We start from the raw sequence: 15091 nt of genomic DNA, 5'->3' as shown, positions 1-15091 counted from the left end.
TCCATTTACATATTCTTCTTCAGCTGGAGTCCACAAGTAACTTGCATGTGGAGATAAAACATTATCTCTGTTATTATTTCTGTCGAAGATTATGCCAGACGATGAGCTATGTATGTGAATGAAGAACAAGATATTTTATCAGACAGGATATAACTTGTAAGAGGAATATGAAAATCTCGTACTCGACACATCAAAGGAAAAATTCGTACCATCTATAGCTTCTGTGTTCAGTAAACCCTGAATATTCCCTGAATTATTTCGCTGTTCACAATCGATGACGGACAACAACCCAATATAGCACCATGGTCAATGTTCTTGTATCTTTTAGAGCCCCCATTACTTTTTAGACTGTCTAGTTTGAAAGATTTCGTATAAACATCAAAGCTGCTTTGATGTTTTCGTTTTCAGCTCTTTTAGATGTAAGGTTTATAAAAATAATCAAACCAAATGTTTGATCGCATCAACTCAAAACAGTCATTTGCCTTTACAGGGGCCGTGGGAAAGCCAGCTATTATGATTGCTACATACACGCCCGCCTATACTGGTGCCTTCAAAGCTGTGGGTGACGTTGCAGTTTATTCAAATGGCATCTAGAATGTGCATACTACTGACGAATTCATGTCATGGCTAAAATAGACCTGCAAAACACATCTGAAATTACAAAAGTTATTATCTTCAACTGAGAGGATGTCTTGGGTAGGTTTTGAATTTTTTTTGTGTGTGGAATGATTTGATTCTGATGGGCGTCTACCAATTCATACCATAATGCCATGCAGAACTTTTATAATTTTTCAATGTACACAAACCGTATCCACGAAATTACATCCCAACGAAACAATGTCCACAATCCACGAAAATTGGCCTTTACAAGTGTGAAAGATTCCACGGTTATCGTATCATTTAGTAGTTATTTTCCTTATCATATTCAAATTTGCCAATATCTATTTTACTTACAGTTGGTAATGATAATCAAAAAAAGCTTTTACATCTATAAAGTTCAGTCATGATATTCTCACATACACATTTTTATAAAGGAGATAGGCTGCACGACTTACTGATAACAGTTGATGAATCGGAAGAGCACAAAATGCGGCTTCTCTCAGTCCCAGATCTTCGGGAGATCGCACCATCGTATTCTGTGCTTCTGATACCAGAGGAAATGACGTTACAATTGCGATCAAAATCGTCAAGGACAAAACCATATTTGTGGAGTCCAGGTCTTCGTTGAACATAATTAAGGTTTTTTGTATATACGAGGGCTGTTCGATATGTTATGTGTATTGTACCACAGCGGGATAACGCTTTGCACGATTTCGTGGATGATGATACTCCTGTATAGCTCTATTCAATATCTTCCCAACGGTATGAACATGAGCCTTCAGCTCCACATAATTTTAAACTGATAGTAATTTTAATATAGCCAGTCGTTGACCACTGTTGTAAAAATGGTTGGAGAAACAGGTTGAGAATATTTAAGAAATTAGAGCTTATTTAAAAATTCGCACAAAACTCGGTCATTCGGTAATGCAGATTTTTACTGAATTGGGGGAAGTTTATGGGTCTGATAAAGTATCTTATGAGACAGTTCGTAGGTGGAGAAAGAAATTCCTGACTGTCACAGAGTCCGTCAAAGATGCAGCAAAATCTGGCTGAACTGTGACTGTAACAGGTAAGGCAAATGTCTCAAAAGTCAGGAAAATAATTAAAAGTGATGGCAGATACACGATTCGTAATATTGCCAAAGCTGTTTGCATATCGCTATCGCGGGTGCAATTCACTTTGAAGCATATTTTGAAAGTACGAAAGATTTCTGCCAGATGGATACCGCATATATTGACACACGACCAAACACGGGCACGAGTACAAATCGCTAAGCAATTGCTCAAAATGTTTCCCAAATTCAATCAAAGACAATTTGCAAACATTGTTACTGGTGACGAAACATGGGTTCACTATTTCGAACCAGTAAGAAAATTTGGAAACAAAATATGGCTAGCTAAACACGGTAGAAGGCCTGTAGTTGCCAAAAGAACTATAAGCACAAAGAAGGTTCTTTAATGCATATTTTTTTCATGTGATAGTATAGCCGTACAAATTCCGGTGCCAACGAGCAAAAGTGTTACAGGTCGGTATTACCGAGATGTTGTACTAAAAAAGCTCAAGAAATCTTTTCATAAACGACGCCCTGTGTCAGGATTTAGGCATGTTCGTTTACTTCATGATAATATTAGTTACCTAGTCATCTAGTGACCTGGTACGGGATGAGACCAGGTCACTAAGTTCTATACCGGGCGAGGCGAAGCCTCGCCCGGTATAAAACTTAGTGACCTGGTGTCATCCCGTACCAGGTCACTAAATGGCTAGGTAACGAATTTACCCCCAACGATGACCTATTACGATAATATGCATGAGGCTATTGTGCACCAGAACTACAGACAACACCATACCAGAAATATTTCTTGTTCAAAGACGACAGTATTTAAACGAACTTTTGCATGGACAAACATCATATCATTATATGTATACATCAGTGCAAATATACCCAGTGTGATTATCAGTCATTTCGTCTTTTTTTGCGATCTCGTCTGCTGCCAAACTTGCAAACCGTTTGGCCGCCATTGTTGCTGACAAATGCAACAAGAAAGATAACTCACAAGGAAGCCTGGTATAAATTTTGACGGTCACATGGGATAGAATATCCCACTTCTTCACATGACCGTAATGAGCCAATCACTATTCAGCATCTCCCAGCTAACTTGTCAGAGGGGGGATAATGCTCCATCACATACATCTAAGCTTGTGAAGGAATGTTTGAAGTCGGAGACGGTTACCGTCTTGCCACACCCACCATACTCTCCAGATCTAGCCCTATGCGACTTTTTCCTTTTTCCAAAACTTTTAAAGTTCTTATTTGGTCGTCATTACAAGTCCCGACAAGCCCTTGCCTCAGTCATCAGTCGGTGCTTCAGAGGTCTACCTAAATCAGCGTACTGTGACGCATTTCAGAAATGGATTCAGAGATTGAAATTATGTATTTCAAACCGCAGAAATACTTTGAAGGGATGTAATGTTCATTTTACTATTTGAGTCGAATGTTATTGAGATATTATACAATACACATTACATATCGAACAACCCTAGTACATCCCATCTCATCTAGCTTTTAATGAATGAAGTAGTTATACATTGTACATGTCAGGCTGTCTAGCAATTACCTATACTTTAAATTCACGAAACTTTACACCACCATTCCTCTTGAGATATTAAAGACTAGAATCATTGACACCACAAACGTGCGTTTCTTCAATAAAAATTAAACTCGACCTAACAATCGGTATGAATCACGTCAGACAGTATTTGACCCAATGGTATGTTGTATTGGTAAACTAGATGATTAAAACTACCATAGAATTTGCAAAATGCTGACTTTAAACAGGACAGTTGAAATACCTGTAACATCAATTTGTTTGTCAGTAGCCTGCCTCGATTTAAAAACTGATCATACACAGAACAAGCTCTTGCGTTTCGTATCAGTGGAGAAATATAAACACTATATGTAGGTGATAATGGAATATTGTTACATAAATATAGGCAGTTGACGATGAAGAAGTTGAAGTAATCCCGTTTGTTATGAAATTGAGTGGTTAGTTTACGGTTAAAATCTATTTTCAATTAAAATTCTAAGAACGAAGCAGATGTGGAGAACTCTATGGATTCTATTATTTCGAGTTCACAATAAAATATGGAATCGACATATTCAAATATAAATTTCAAACCTGCTGTGTCACAACACTCAGTTTCCACGCACAAATACTCTGATGTCATCTGCTGGAGTTCCTCATTGACAATGTTTTCATAATATGTTGGAATTCCCATGGGCACGAACTGTGCTCCTTTGTTACCTGACCTGTTTTTATATTCTTATGTAGTAGAGTATATTCAAAAGCTTCTACTTGAGAAGAAAAAATATCTTGCATTAGTCTTCAACTTGACGTTCAAATATATCAACGACGTTTCATCTGTTAAGGATAATCATTTTCCTTTGCATGTATATGTCGATTGGATGTAGTCCAGTGAACTCGAAAAAAAGGACACCACAGAGTCTTCCAAACCTGCCTCATACCTTAAATCTAGATTAATACATTTAGAAATCAGTCTATAGAATATTTTAAAGCCACAGCAACTGAGATAGTGGCTGTTTCGGCCTCGCGGTTTTGTAAAATATTCCCTGCATCGATAAATATAAAGAGGCCGTGTTTCTCTTTCATTGAAATCACTTAGTGAAATGCGATTTATATGTTTTATCAAAAATCATTTTCTGTCACAGTTTATAACACGGCAAATCATTAATGTTTTTATCGTATGGTTGTTTTTGGCTTTGAGGACTAAAATGAATAACAGCTTGATAACATGATAGGAATGAGATATTTCTCTCCTATATTTATTAGCAGAGACATGCAACAGTGATTTCTAATATATATTCATACACATATATTTTGTTTCTCTTTAAAGAATTTGAATTCGAACTTCAAAGTTAAAGCACATGGGTAAATCATTCGGAAATGAAATTTTACTCAAGTAATATAATATTTCTAATCTTTATCATGGTGTTTGCTGCTGCCAATGGTCGTCTTTATCAACGACAATTTAGCCTGAGGTCATTTGGTTCTTTAACAGAAGATTCTGAAATTTTGTTTTCGGATGAAGGCAACACATTCCCTAGCACTATCAACAAATGCGCCAAATTTTGTTCTGGCGATAGGAGATGCATTGGAATTGAGTTGTGTACAATAAAGGAAGATATGTACAGATGTAGAGCTTGTTGTGAGTGGAAAAGGATAAGGACAAAGTCAAATCTGACTGTTGATTCACAGCAGTGCAAATATCTGGAAATGGTATGTAATTAGTTTAACAACATTGTCAATGATCATGTTAAGTGATAGAAATGCTTGTATTTCAACTATATATATATATATATATATATATATATATATATATATATATATATATATATTAGATACCGTATGTATTTTACTTTCTGTCATGCATTTTATTTTTAAAGAATACATTCATGTCAGCATCCTAAAATGGTTTTAGATACATGCAAATAGCTACGTGTCATTAAAAAAATCAAAATGCTAAGAAAGTTAAGGCAAAGATAAAGTATGCGAGTTTCCTAAAGAAAATCCGGTATGCTCCCAGAACAATGACTTTTTCTCACAAATATCCGTACCGACACGAAGCATTGCTAAATGTTTTGGAACTTGTTTTTTATTCGTCGTAAAATAAATAAAGTCTATATTTGTAGTGTTACATCTTACATCTCAATCAATGCTTTTTCACTCAGGTATAGACGCCATTGTTACAGTAACATTTTTTGACTAATGTATGACGCTCAAGTTCTTAGCAGCAATGGTTTGTTATCATGTCTAAAGCTATTGCTGCAGAGAACCTCTGTTTATAAGGTCATATTCGAAAGACTAGTGAGTTTGAATTTTAACGGCAGGTGCTTGGTGAAGGAATATACACTACATTGTTACTGTTAACATCAAAAGAATCTTCTTACACAATATCAATTGACTTCACAATGATTATCATTGTTCTGCATATGATCAGTTTTCAAATCGAGACAGGCGACTGACAAACAAAGTGATGTTGCAGGGGTTTCAACAGTCTCGTTTTAAAGTCAGCATTTCGCAAATTCTATTGTCGTTATAACGATCTACAGTAAAACTCGAATATAGCGAACACGGATATAGCGAAATTACGATTATAGCGAAGTGAAATCGATTTCCCCGGGAAATTCGAATTTGGCTCCACTTTTTTTTGGCACGCTGTTTTTGGCTATATTTAGCTCTAAAACTTCAAAGTTATTTCGGATTTCAAACATTTCGGTTGAGCATCACTGAAGAGACATTATTTGTCGAAATGCGCATCTGGTGCATCAAAATTGGTACCGTAAAGGTTTTACATTATGACCCCTGGGTCGAGGCCTCTGCTGGTGGACTGTTAGGACCCGAGGATCTCTACAGCCCAGTAGCTAAGTACTTCGTTACTAGCTTGAAAATACGGATGTATATTTAATTGCTGTTATAAAATTTAGAAATTCATTTCAAAATTAAGGATTATCTCCCTCATGCATAGCTCTTTTCCTTGGACGAATTTGGCTCCACTTTTTTGGCACTCTGTTTTTGGCTATATTTAGCTCTAAAGCTTGATAGTTATTTCGGATTTCAAACATTTCGGTTGAGCATCACTAAAGAGACATTATTTGTCGAAATGCGCATCTGATGCATCAAAATTGGTACCGTATAAGTTTTACATTATATATTCTATATAAAAATATGCGTCTATAACGAACACGGATATAGCGAATCTATGAATATAACGAAGTAAATTTCTATTCCCCTTGAATTAAGAATGAACGTATAAATCACGTTTTATAACGAATTTGTTTTGTTTGTTTTTTTTTCTCTTCATTTTAAACTCCCTTTGATTTTTAACAATCGCTTTCCATTGCCATAAAGGATCCACACTTATTACGAAATTTCTGTTTGCATTTTTTCAAAAGAGGTTGTTAACGCAAAACAATACCTACACATAAGTGACAGTATTGTTTACTATTCTCGTTAAATGAATTTGAAAGATTGCATTTATTTTATCGTAAACTCCTTTATTTGTGTAAAGCAACAAGTAAATGACAACTGCAATAGACTGTTTACATGTATTACACATAATTGTGTTGACATTTTTCTTTCGACATGTTCTTGAGTGACTTGATAATCCATCAAGATAAATTATCATTTATAAATCAGTGTGTAAATTTCTTCTCTAAAATATTGCTCGAAAATACACAGGCATAATTTCTCTTAGAGACTATACAAAAACAAATATATTGATTGCTGCTTTCTTATACAACTGATACACATGTAGAACAAATCAGTTTTATAACGAATTCGTTATATTTGAATTATGAATTCGTTATAAACGTATAGTGAATTACGCTTATAGCGAATTTTTATAGAGTGTCCGCAGAAATTCGCTATATCAGAGTTTTACTGCAGTTCGTCAATACAATCTCGTATTGGGTCAAATGCTGTCTGACGTGTTTCACACCATTGTTAAGCCGTTCTTGGCACACTGATTTTGACTGCAGATAACTCCGTTTACCTGATCAGGATATAGGGCTCACGGCGGGTGTGACCGGTCAACAGGGGATGCTTACTCCTCCTAGGCACCTAATCCCACCTCTGGTGTGTCCAGGAGTCCGTGTTTGCCCAACTATCTATTTTGTATTGCTTATAGGAGTTATGAGATTGATCACTGTTCGTTATCTTCACCTTGCATGAATATAATAATTATACATTTACTGAATATACATTTAACATGCATTCACTTTGGATTAGTATGCAGAGTGATATAAATACAACTAGTACTCTATATGATATATCTATGTCTTTTTTGAAACACATTCACTTGAGGCCATATCAACTTAAATCTGTTTATATTTGCTACAGATGTTTTGATAATTTGTCAGGTCTATAAAATTCGCAGAAAAATGTTTATCGTGAATATAAAATCTATTATTTTGTGCTTTAGTGTTGAAATCCATTCTAAAAATTTCGCTAAAATACATCTAAGCAAAATTTTCCAGCTTTACGGATGCTGATGTTTAAAGTGGACGTACCCTTAATTTTGATTCCTTTCAAGGAATATGCTATGCATTTTGTACATTATTTTGTTCTTTCAGGCAGATGACGGGTCGGCTAACGGTAAGGTTGTAGTCTGCACTATATACACAGTCAGGGGGCATGATTATTCGCCACTTGTATGCAAATCACCCCACGTTTTCTTGCATAATCACAGATCTAGGGCTACATCTTAAAATCAACATAATATATTCCCTATCTATTTTTATTTTTGTGTAGCCATACTAAAATCAATGACGTATAATCAAGAATTTTTTCTCCTACAGTGTATGTTGTTTGTCTGTAAAGTTGCACAAAACAAAATGGGTCGAAAAAGAAAGGAATTGAGTAATAGCGTTCGAAATTGATTGTAACGTTTATAGAGGAAATGGAAATGCAGCAGAATAGGAGAAAACATTAGGGTTGCCTAGATGTGTAATACGTAGCATTATGAAAAATTTCCAGAAACAGGACAGGTAAAAAAAATAGCGAGGAAGAGGAAGAACGAAAGTGTTTACAGAAAGACTTTCACGTGTAGTTAAATAATCTTACCATGACAACTCTTGTATAGAGAAGGTCAACAAGAAAGTTTGCCGTAAGGAAGGGAGAACCTGGACAGATTGTCGTGAGTGGAAGACATGGGTGTTTAGTGGTGAAAGTCAGATAGTAATTGGAAAAACAATGATAAAAATTTTATCTGGAGAAAAGACGAAGTATAGTGCACAGCTGGTGTATCCATCATCACGACGTAGACTAAGTTTCATGATCTGGGATTTTGTTTGCATTAAATAGATTCGGATATCGGAACAAAAGAATTTTGGAACTCTTCAGAAATAGAAGTTACGAAAAAATGTGCTTCAGTTGGGCAGTTCTTGTTGTACAAATTAAAGACGATTAATTTCCAAATGCAACAAAATCTGCCTGATCTGAAGAATCGAGAGCGAATATCCTACTCAGACCTAGTACCAAACGCATGAGTTATTAGATTTAATTGCTCGCCGTAGCACAATAGTAAAGCGTTCAATTCGTAACCGGGAGGTCGTGAGTTCGAACCTCGCTAGTGCCATGGCTGCGTCAAACCCAAGACGCTAAAATAGTTGGTGATTGCTCCTTCACAAAACGCTCGGATTTTAGAAGCGAGAATCGCAGGTCTTTCAGACATTACATTAAAAAAAACCGGAGGTTCGGTATCATGGCAGGCGTTGGCACAATAAAGAACCCCCACTGCCACGGCTACGACCCTGAGCGGTAAGTTTAGGTACATATTTGTGGTACTTCTACAGCTGGTGACGTCTCAATATGAGTGAAAAATTCTCGACGGGACATAGAAAGAATCAATCAATCAATAGATTAAATTGCTGATGTTTGATAGCGGAAGGCAACACAAAAATAATTCACACCACCATGTATTTCTTCTACAGTGTGGGAATATTTATTCAGTTTGTTGAGTATTCTTAAGTCATTGCAATATCCGATCGTTATGCAATGATATCGTGATTAGTCAGATATTATGCATCAATCTACAGGCACTTAGCAAACGGGGATATTTATTATCTGGTCCTTTTTATAGTATCGGTAAATGGTACTGTACTGATGAATTGAACTGAAGGACACCCCTCCCTTCCCTTTTCCGATTTTGAAATTTAGGCATCTTTTCGTCGTGCTGACAAAGAAAATTCAGACCATTATGAAGACATTTTCTCCTTAGGACTCCTCCTTCCATTTCCAAAACAATACCAAGTGCCAGAAGTCACATGATATCTGATACATTTAATTGCGTGTACTACTGAACAGTTGCTGAAGTTAAGGCAGGAAACGAGATCTCATTGGACTTATTGAATGTTAAAAGCACGACGGAATCGGAGCCGAGTCTCTCGGGGATCCGGATTAGAATAGGTCGTCAGTATCCCTTGGTTGTCGTAAGAGGCTACTAAATGGGGTGATCCTTCGGATGAGACTGCAGAAACTGAGGTCTGGTGTAGCAGCTGGTATGGCGGGATAAAACACCGAGCATAAGCCTCAATTTCGCAGCCCTTTACCGGAAATTGTAACGTCTCCATATGAGTGAAAAATTCTCAAGAGGAACGTTAAACAATAGAGAATCAATCAATCAATCAATCAATCAATCGGAGCCGAACTTATAGAACGTATATTCCGTACTGCAACAGTGTTGAAATTCTGGACAACTAATTGTGTCCTGTTTTAGCGAGGTATTTTTCAGATAACCATTACCTTTTCATGAATAACAATGCCTCTGTACATAGTGTTGTTTTTGGGAAAAGAATACATTAGCAATAACTACATATAATTACCACGAAAACGCATGTTAACCCTCCTGGCTTCAATACCATTGAGAATATTTGATTAAAAATCGAGAGAACACTGGAAACTCCTGTCGAATTCATCAACACCAAACAACAGTTTATGGCGGAAATAAGAACTGCCTGGGAAAATATACCGTCTTCTTATTCCATTATCACCAGCATATGGTGTTTATATCTACTCAACTGAAGCGATACGCAAGAGTTTGTTCTAAGTATGGTCAGTTTTTATATCGAGACAGGCTACTGACAAACAAATTGATTGTACAGGGGTTTCAACAGTCTCCTTTAAAGTCAGCATTTCGCAACTTTTATGGTCGTTATAGCGATCTAGTTCGCCAATACAACCTATCACGGGGTCAAATGCTGTCTGACGTGTTTCATACAGATTGTTAGGCCGTTCTTGTCGCGTTGATTCTGACTACGGATAACACCGTTTACTTGATCATGATACAGGGCTCACCGTGGGTGTGACCGGTCGACAGGAGATGCTTACTCCTCCTGGACACCTGATCCCATCTCTGATGTATCCAGGTTCCGTGTTAGCCCAACTCCCTATTTTGTTTTGCTTATAGAAGTTATGAAATCAATCAGTGTTCGTTATCTTCACATTTCATTAAGGATTTGTACCGCGCAATTCTGGTCAGATTATTGGAAGTGATAAAGATGAAAGGCAATTTAAGCTTGGAGGTAATATTTGAACAGACCCAAAATTACCGAGATGCACGTTGCAAAAACAAGGCGGCTAATTTGAAGTGGTGGATTTTTATTTCCTTTCATTGTGTATTTTGTTTGTTTTTCCATCTGGAATCTTCTACGTATTAATTATTTGTCCTTTTCATTTCCTTTCATGCAGAGTAATGTTTTGTCGAGTTGACAATAAGCGTAAATACCTTGAAGAAATTCAGTTTATTTTATGATTGACATGGACACAAATCATGATCCATTTCGCATTCAAGATTGAACTGATTCAGCTAGACTTACAGAACTGTAAGATATCTCTGTTACACACTTAAAAAACAGAAAGGAGAATTTCAAACTGTGATCTATGAGAGGTCAAGTCATATAATATATTTTCCTTTTTCGTAGTCGTAGACAGTTTTTCCAATCATTATATATTTCAATGATTGCTTCCCTTTTTAGTTCATAGACAGTCATGAGACACAAAACGTCCGTACTGTAGACATCCACACTACTAGATAACTCAATAGTGATGTCACAACGAGTGCTTACAGATGAAAAGTATCATTGCGAGTGTTCATTGACAAATCTTACCGCTTACTAACTTATAATTTCATTTTACATTCTTGGTTTTAAAAGCAAACTTAGTTAAAATGCTGATCACTCATGACTTACGCGTACCTTTGCTTTGAAATATATGGAATATACTGCATTTATGGTTACCGAATCCGATATAAACAGATGTTTTTGAAGAGATCACTAATTACGATGTTGAACATATGAGGTGTACATCAATACTAAATAGTTTTAATCATTATGCTATAGGAAATGGTCGACGGTGGTCATAAGAAAATCATTAGTTGATATATCCTGTGTAAACCTTACGGCCGCCTAAATATTTCAATTTTCGTCGTATTTAAATGTCATTTTTCTAATTTGTGTATTACAAGTTGTATCAAATCCTGTAATTATTCATTTTGTCTCTGCAGTGGCCGTGAACAAGCCAGCGAGTATGATCTCTGCATACAACCCCGCCTATCACCTCGCCTCGAAAGCTGTGGATGACGTCACTGTTTGTCCAAATGGTCTCTACACTGCACACACTGCTGCCGAATTCAAGCCTTGGCTAAAAATAGACTTACAGAATATAGTTGACGTAACAAAAGTTATTGTTTTCAACAGGCAGGATTATTATGGTATCTTTCAAAATTGCTTGAGATCTATATAAAAATGTGTTTAACGCATTGATAGCAGATACGAAAACGCCTTGAGTGTCATTTCTATATTGGGAGAAATATTGTTTTTAGCTTGTCAGACAGGTCCGGAAAGTTTTGATTTAGTATATTATTTGAATTAGAGCGCAGCCACCACGATGCATAGAAAGCAACCCCCATTGCTAATGACATATAAGAAATGCACTGATTTTTTTTTTTATAATTCTCAAAGAAAAGAACAATTGCAGGAATCTAGCTATGCCAGCATTGCAAAGAAATTATACACTGTCGAGTTTTGGGTTTTAAAGATATATTGCCTCGTATCTTTACAATAGTTCATACAGTTCAGGCATGTTCAATTCATTGATATACACATAACTACACTGATCATATAATCGCCAGCCGAGGAAATGGTCATGTAATGCAAAGAGTAATTCATTCGCTCCACGTTTTATTTTAAAACTTGTCAGCAATCTCAATCGTTGACATGTATGTCAAAACTTCATAAAAAAATTGCCTAGATGGATTCGGCTTGACCACAGTAGAAACCGCTAATGCAACAACTACGCTTAATGATACAAACTACATTAAGGGGTTCGTTGCAACGCTTAATGATACAAATTATCGTATTAACGGTCTACAGTTTAAACCGCTAATGATACTATCCTCGCTAATGAAACAATTGTATCATTAAGCGTTCCACTTGCAGTGTGGTTGTTACGCTTAATGATACAACCACAACTTTGCAGTGCAAACCGCTAATGATCCAACTTGCTAATGATACAAGTTGTATCACCACTATGTACGTACTTGGCAATGTGCCGATTTCGGTGAACATGTATGTGTAACATAAGCTTCTTATCAGAAAATATAATACCTATATTTAAGCGTAACTCATGTCTATTTTTTGATCCGTATAACGCTTTAAACTCTGTAAATTGATTTTCCAAATTTCGATTACCCACCCTCGACCCACACCCGAGCACTTTAGCTGTGACATTATTTTTTACTGCATCTAATCAACTTCGATACGTAGTTGGGACATTCCAGACATTCATCATATCAAAATATAACAAAAAATATACATCTTTTTCTATTTTAACGACTTACTCATAAAAAGCTATATGTATATGCATGTACATGTAACTGAATTCATGGTAAATCAAGCCCACGATAAAGGTAAGCTGACTTCGGCTTACAATCCATGAACTTTTTATCATTGATATTTTCTCAAATCATACATTACCTCAATTAAACGAAATTCTCATCAACATTGTAATGTTTTGGAAACTTGTTTAGTCATAGACACAGGAATAATTGCTCTACAAACATATATCACTGGTGTGTTTCCTTTTAATTGTCTATAAATTCCAACGATGGCACTAGGCGATATCAAACAAGGGAAACAAATCCCGCCCGTAAGAGTCGGCAATTTGTCCCATTTTCGCCCCTGTTAATATAAAAATTACAGTATTTGATTATATATATTTAAATGATACTTTACATTGATCATCACACAGATAATGAATGTTTCATGTCATTACACGTTGCATAAACATGAAATTAATGTACACACACCTTTTACTAAAAGGAGAAAGACTGCATGACTTACTTATAACAGTTGGAGGAAATGGAACAGTCCATACTTGCGGCTTCTTTCAAGGCCCTGCAACTTCGGGAGATCGCATCATCGTATTGTGTTCTTCTGGTACCACAGGAAATGACGTCACATTCACGATCCAAAGCCGTCAAGGGGAAACTGACATTTTACACGTTTGTGAAATCCGGATCTTTGTAGAGACATGACTATGGAAACTTTAGATACAAACCATCTAAGTGTATACTACGAAATTAGTTGTTTACACTCCATGGTATATTAATCTTTAACGATGTGCCGCTACATACGTAGACTCTCAAGTCTCTGTTTTTCTGATGTATGATATTTCTTTCAAAATAGTATACAATTTTTTTTTAGAGATTAAAGACTGACAAAGGGGTGCAGTGATTTGAAATAATACTGCACATCAGCTTATAGTGAAAATAAAGGCAAACCTTTTGTTCATATCTTTTGTACTGCATTATTGTCGTATTTTTGGACGAATGTTGTATGTTTGCTATTACAGGGCTCACGGCGGGTGCGACCGATCGACAGGGAATGCTTACTCCTTCTAGGCACCTGATCCCACCTCTGGTGTGTCCAGGGGTCCGTGTTTGCTCAACTATCTATAGTGTATTGCTTGTAGGAGTTATGAGATTGATCACTGTTCGTTATCTTCACCTTTCATTGTCAATTTGTACACAATTTATTGATAAAAAATTCTACCTTCGTATCATTACCTATTTGATGTTTAGTTGTACACAAACATATTGAATTCCAAAATTGTTTTGACGAAATCATATGATTGGATTTAATAAAAAGCTATATAGTCTTCCGTTTTCAAATAGTACAGTGATAGAGAATGAATTTCAAATTCATAATGTGGCACCAAGATTGATGTTTCGTTAGAAATTGTCAATTAAAAAAAATATTGCACCGCATTTGTTTTGAATTGAGAAATGGCTGGTGCAGAATGTTGTATTACTGTCTTCTTCCTAACATTTAGCAAGAATTTGTAAACCACAAACCATGGGTTACAATCACACCATGCGTGAGAGAGAAAAGTCATCAAACACATGCCAGATGATAATCATATTATGTAGTTTACGTACAGTAGGCTAAGAACAGTATATTGCATACTCTATTTAGTATTACTGGATAATTACAAAACATTTTTATCGAACATGTAAAGATTGGGGTGGCATCAGCTTTGTAAAAGATTACCCAATCCCCCATCATTTTGTGTACAGACGAAAGGTGAAGATCACTTTAATCTCATAATCCCTGTAAGAAATACAAAATGAAGAGTTGGGCAAACATGAACCCATGGATATACTAGAGGTGGGATCAGATGCCTGGGAGAAGCCAGCATCCCCTGTCGAACGGTCACAACCGCCGTGAGGCCAATGTCTTGATCAGGTAAAAGGATTAACCCGTAGCCAAAATCAGTGTGCCATGAACGGCAAAACAATGGGTATAAACACGGCAAACATCATTCTGTTTATCATAAAGTTGAATTGTTTGTTTGCCATTAATAGAAACTGTCAGTAATCATGGAGAAGTTTTTGGAAAGTGGAAAAAAAAGAAGAA

General features: G+C 36.2%; 1 protein-coding gene across 1 annotated transcript; it reads left to right on the top strand.

Moving 5' to 3' along the window:
* The first annotated feature begins 4675 nt into the window (after positions 1-4675).
* On the top strand, positions 4676-13944 carry LOC125656094 (uncharacterized). Its single transcript, XM_048886683.2, has 4 exons — positions 4676-4895; positions 7751-7772; positions 11680-11886; positions 13496-13944. The coding sequence occupies exons 1-4, from the start codon at positions 4803-4805 to the stop codon at positions 13708-13710; spliced, it is 537 nt and encodes a 178-aa protein (XP_048742640.2). The 5' UTR covers positions 4676-4802; the 3' UTR covers positions 13711-13944.
* Positions 13945-15091: the final 1147 nt, after the last annotated feature.

This window comes from Ostrea edulis, chromosome 7 (genome assembly GCF_947568905.1).
Source record: "Ostrea edulis chromosome 7, xbOstEdul1.1, whole genome shotgun sequence".
Classification (NCBI taxonomy): domain Eukaryota; kingdom Metazoa; phylum Mollusca; class Bivalvia; order Ostreida; family Ostreidae; genus Ostrea; species Ostrea edulis.
Note: the sequence above shows the minus strand (reverse complement) of the source record. Positions and strands in the feature narration are given on the sequence as shown.

Bases quoted from the DNA above. Each gene is read 5' to 3' on its own strand.
- LOC125656094 (XM_048886683.2), top strand. From the start codon at position 4,803: ATGTACAGATGTAGAGCTTGTTGTGAGTGGAAAAGGATAAGGACAAAG. The intron at 4,896-7,750 runs GTATGTAATTAG...TTGTTCTTTCAG, and splicing joins AGTGCAAATATCTGGAAATG to GCAGATGACGGGTCGGCTAA. The intron at 7,773-11,679 runs GTAAGGTTGTAG...TTGTCTCTGCAG, and splicing joins AGATGACGGGTCGGCTAACG to TGGCCGTGAACAAGCCAGCG.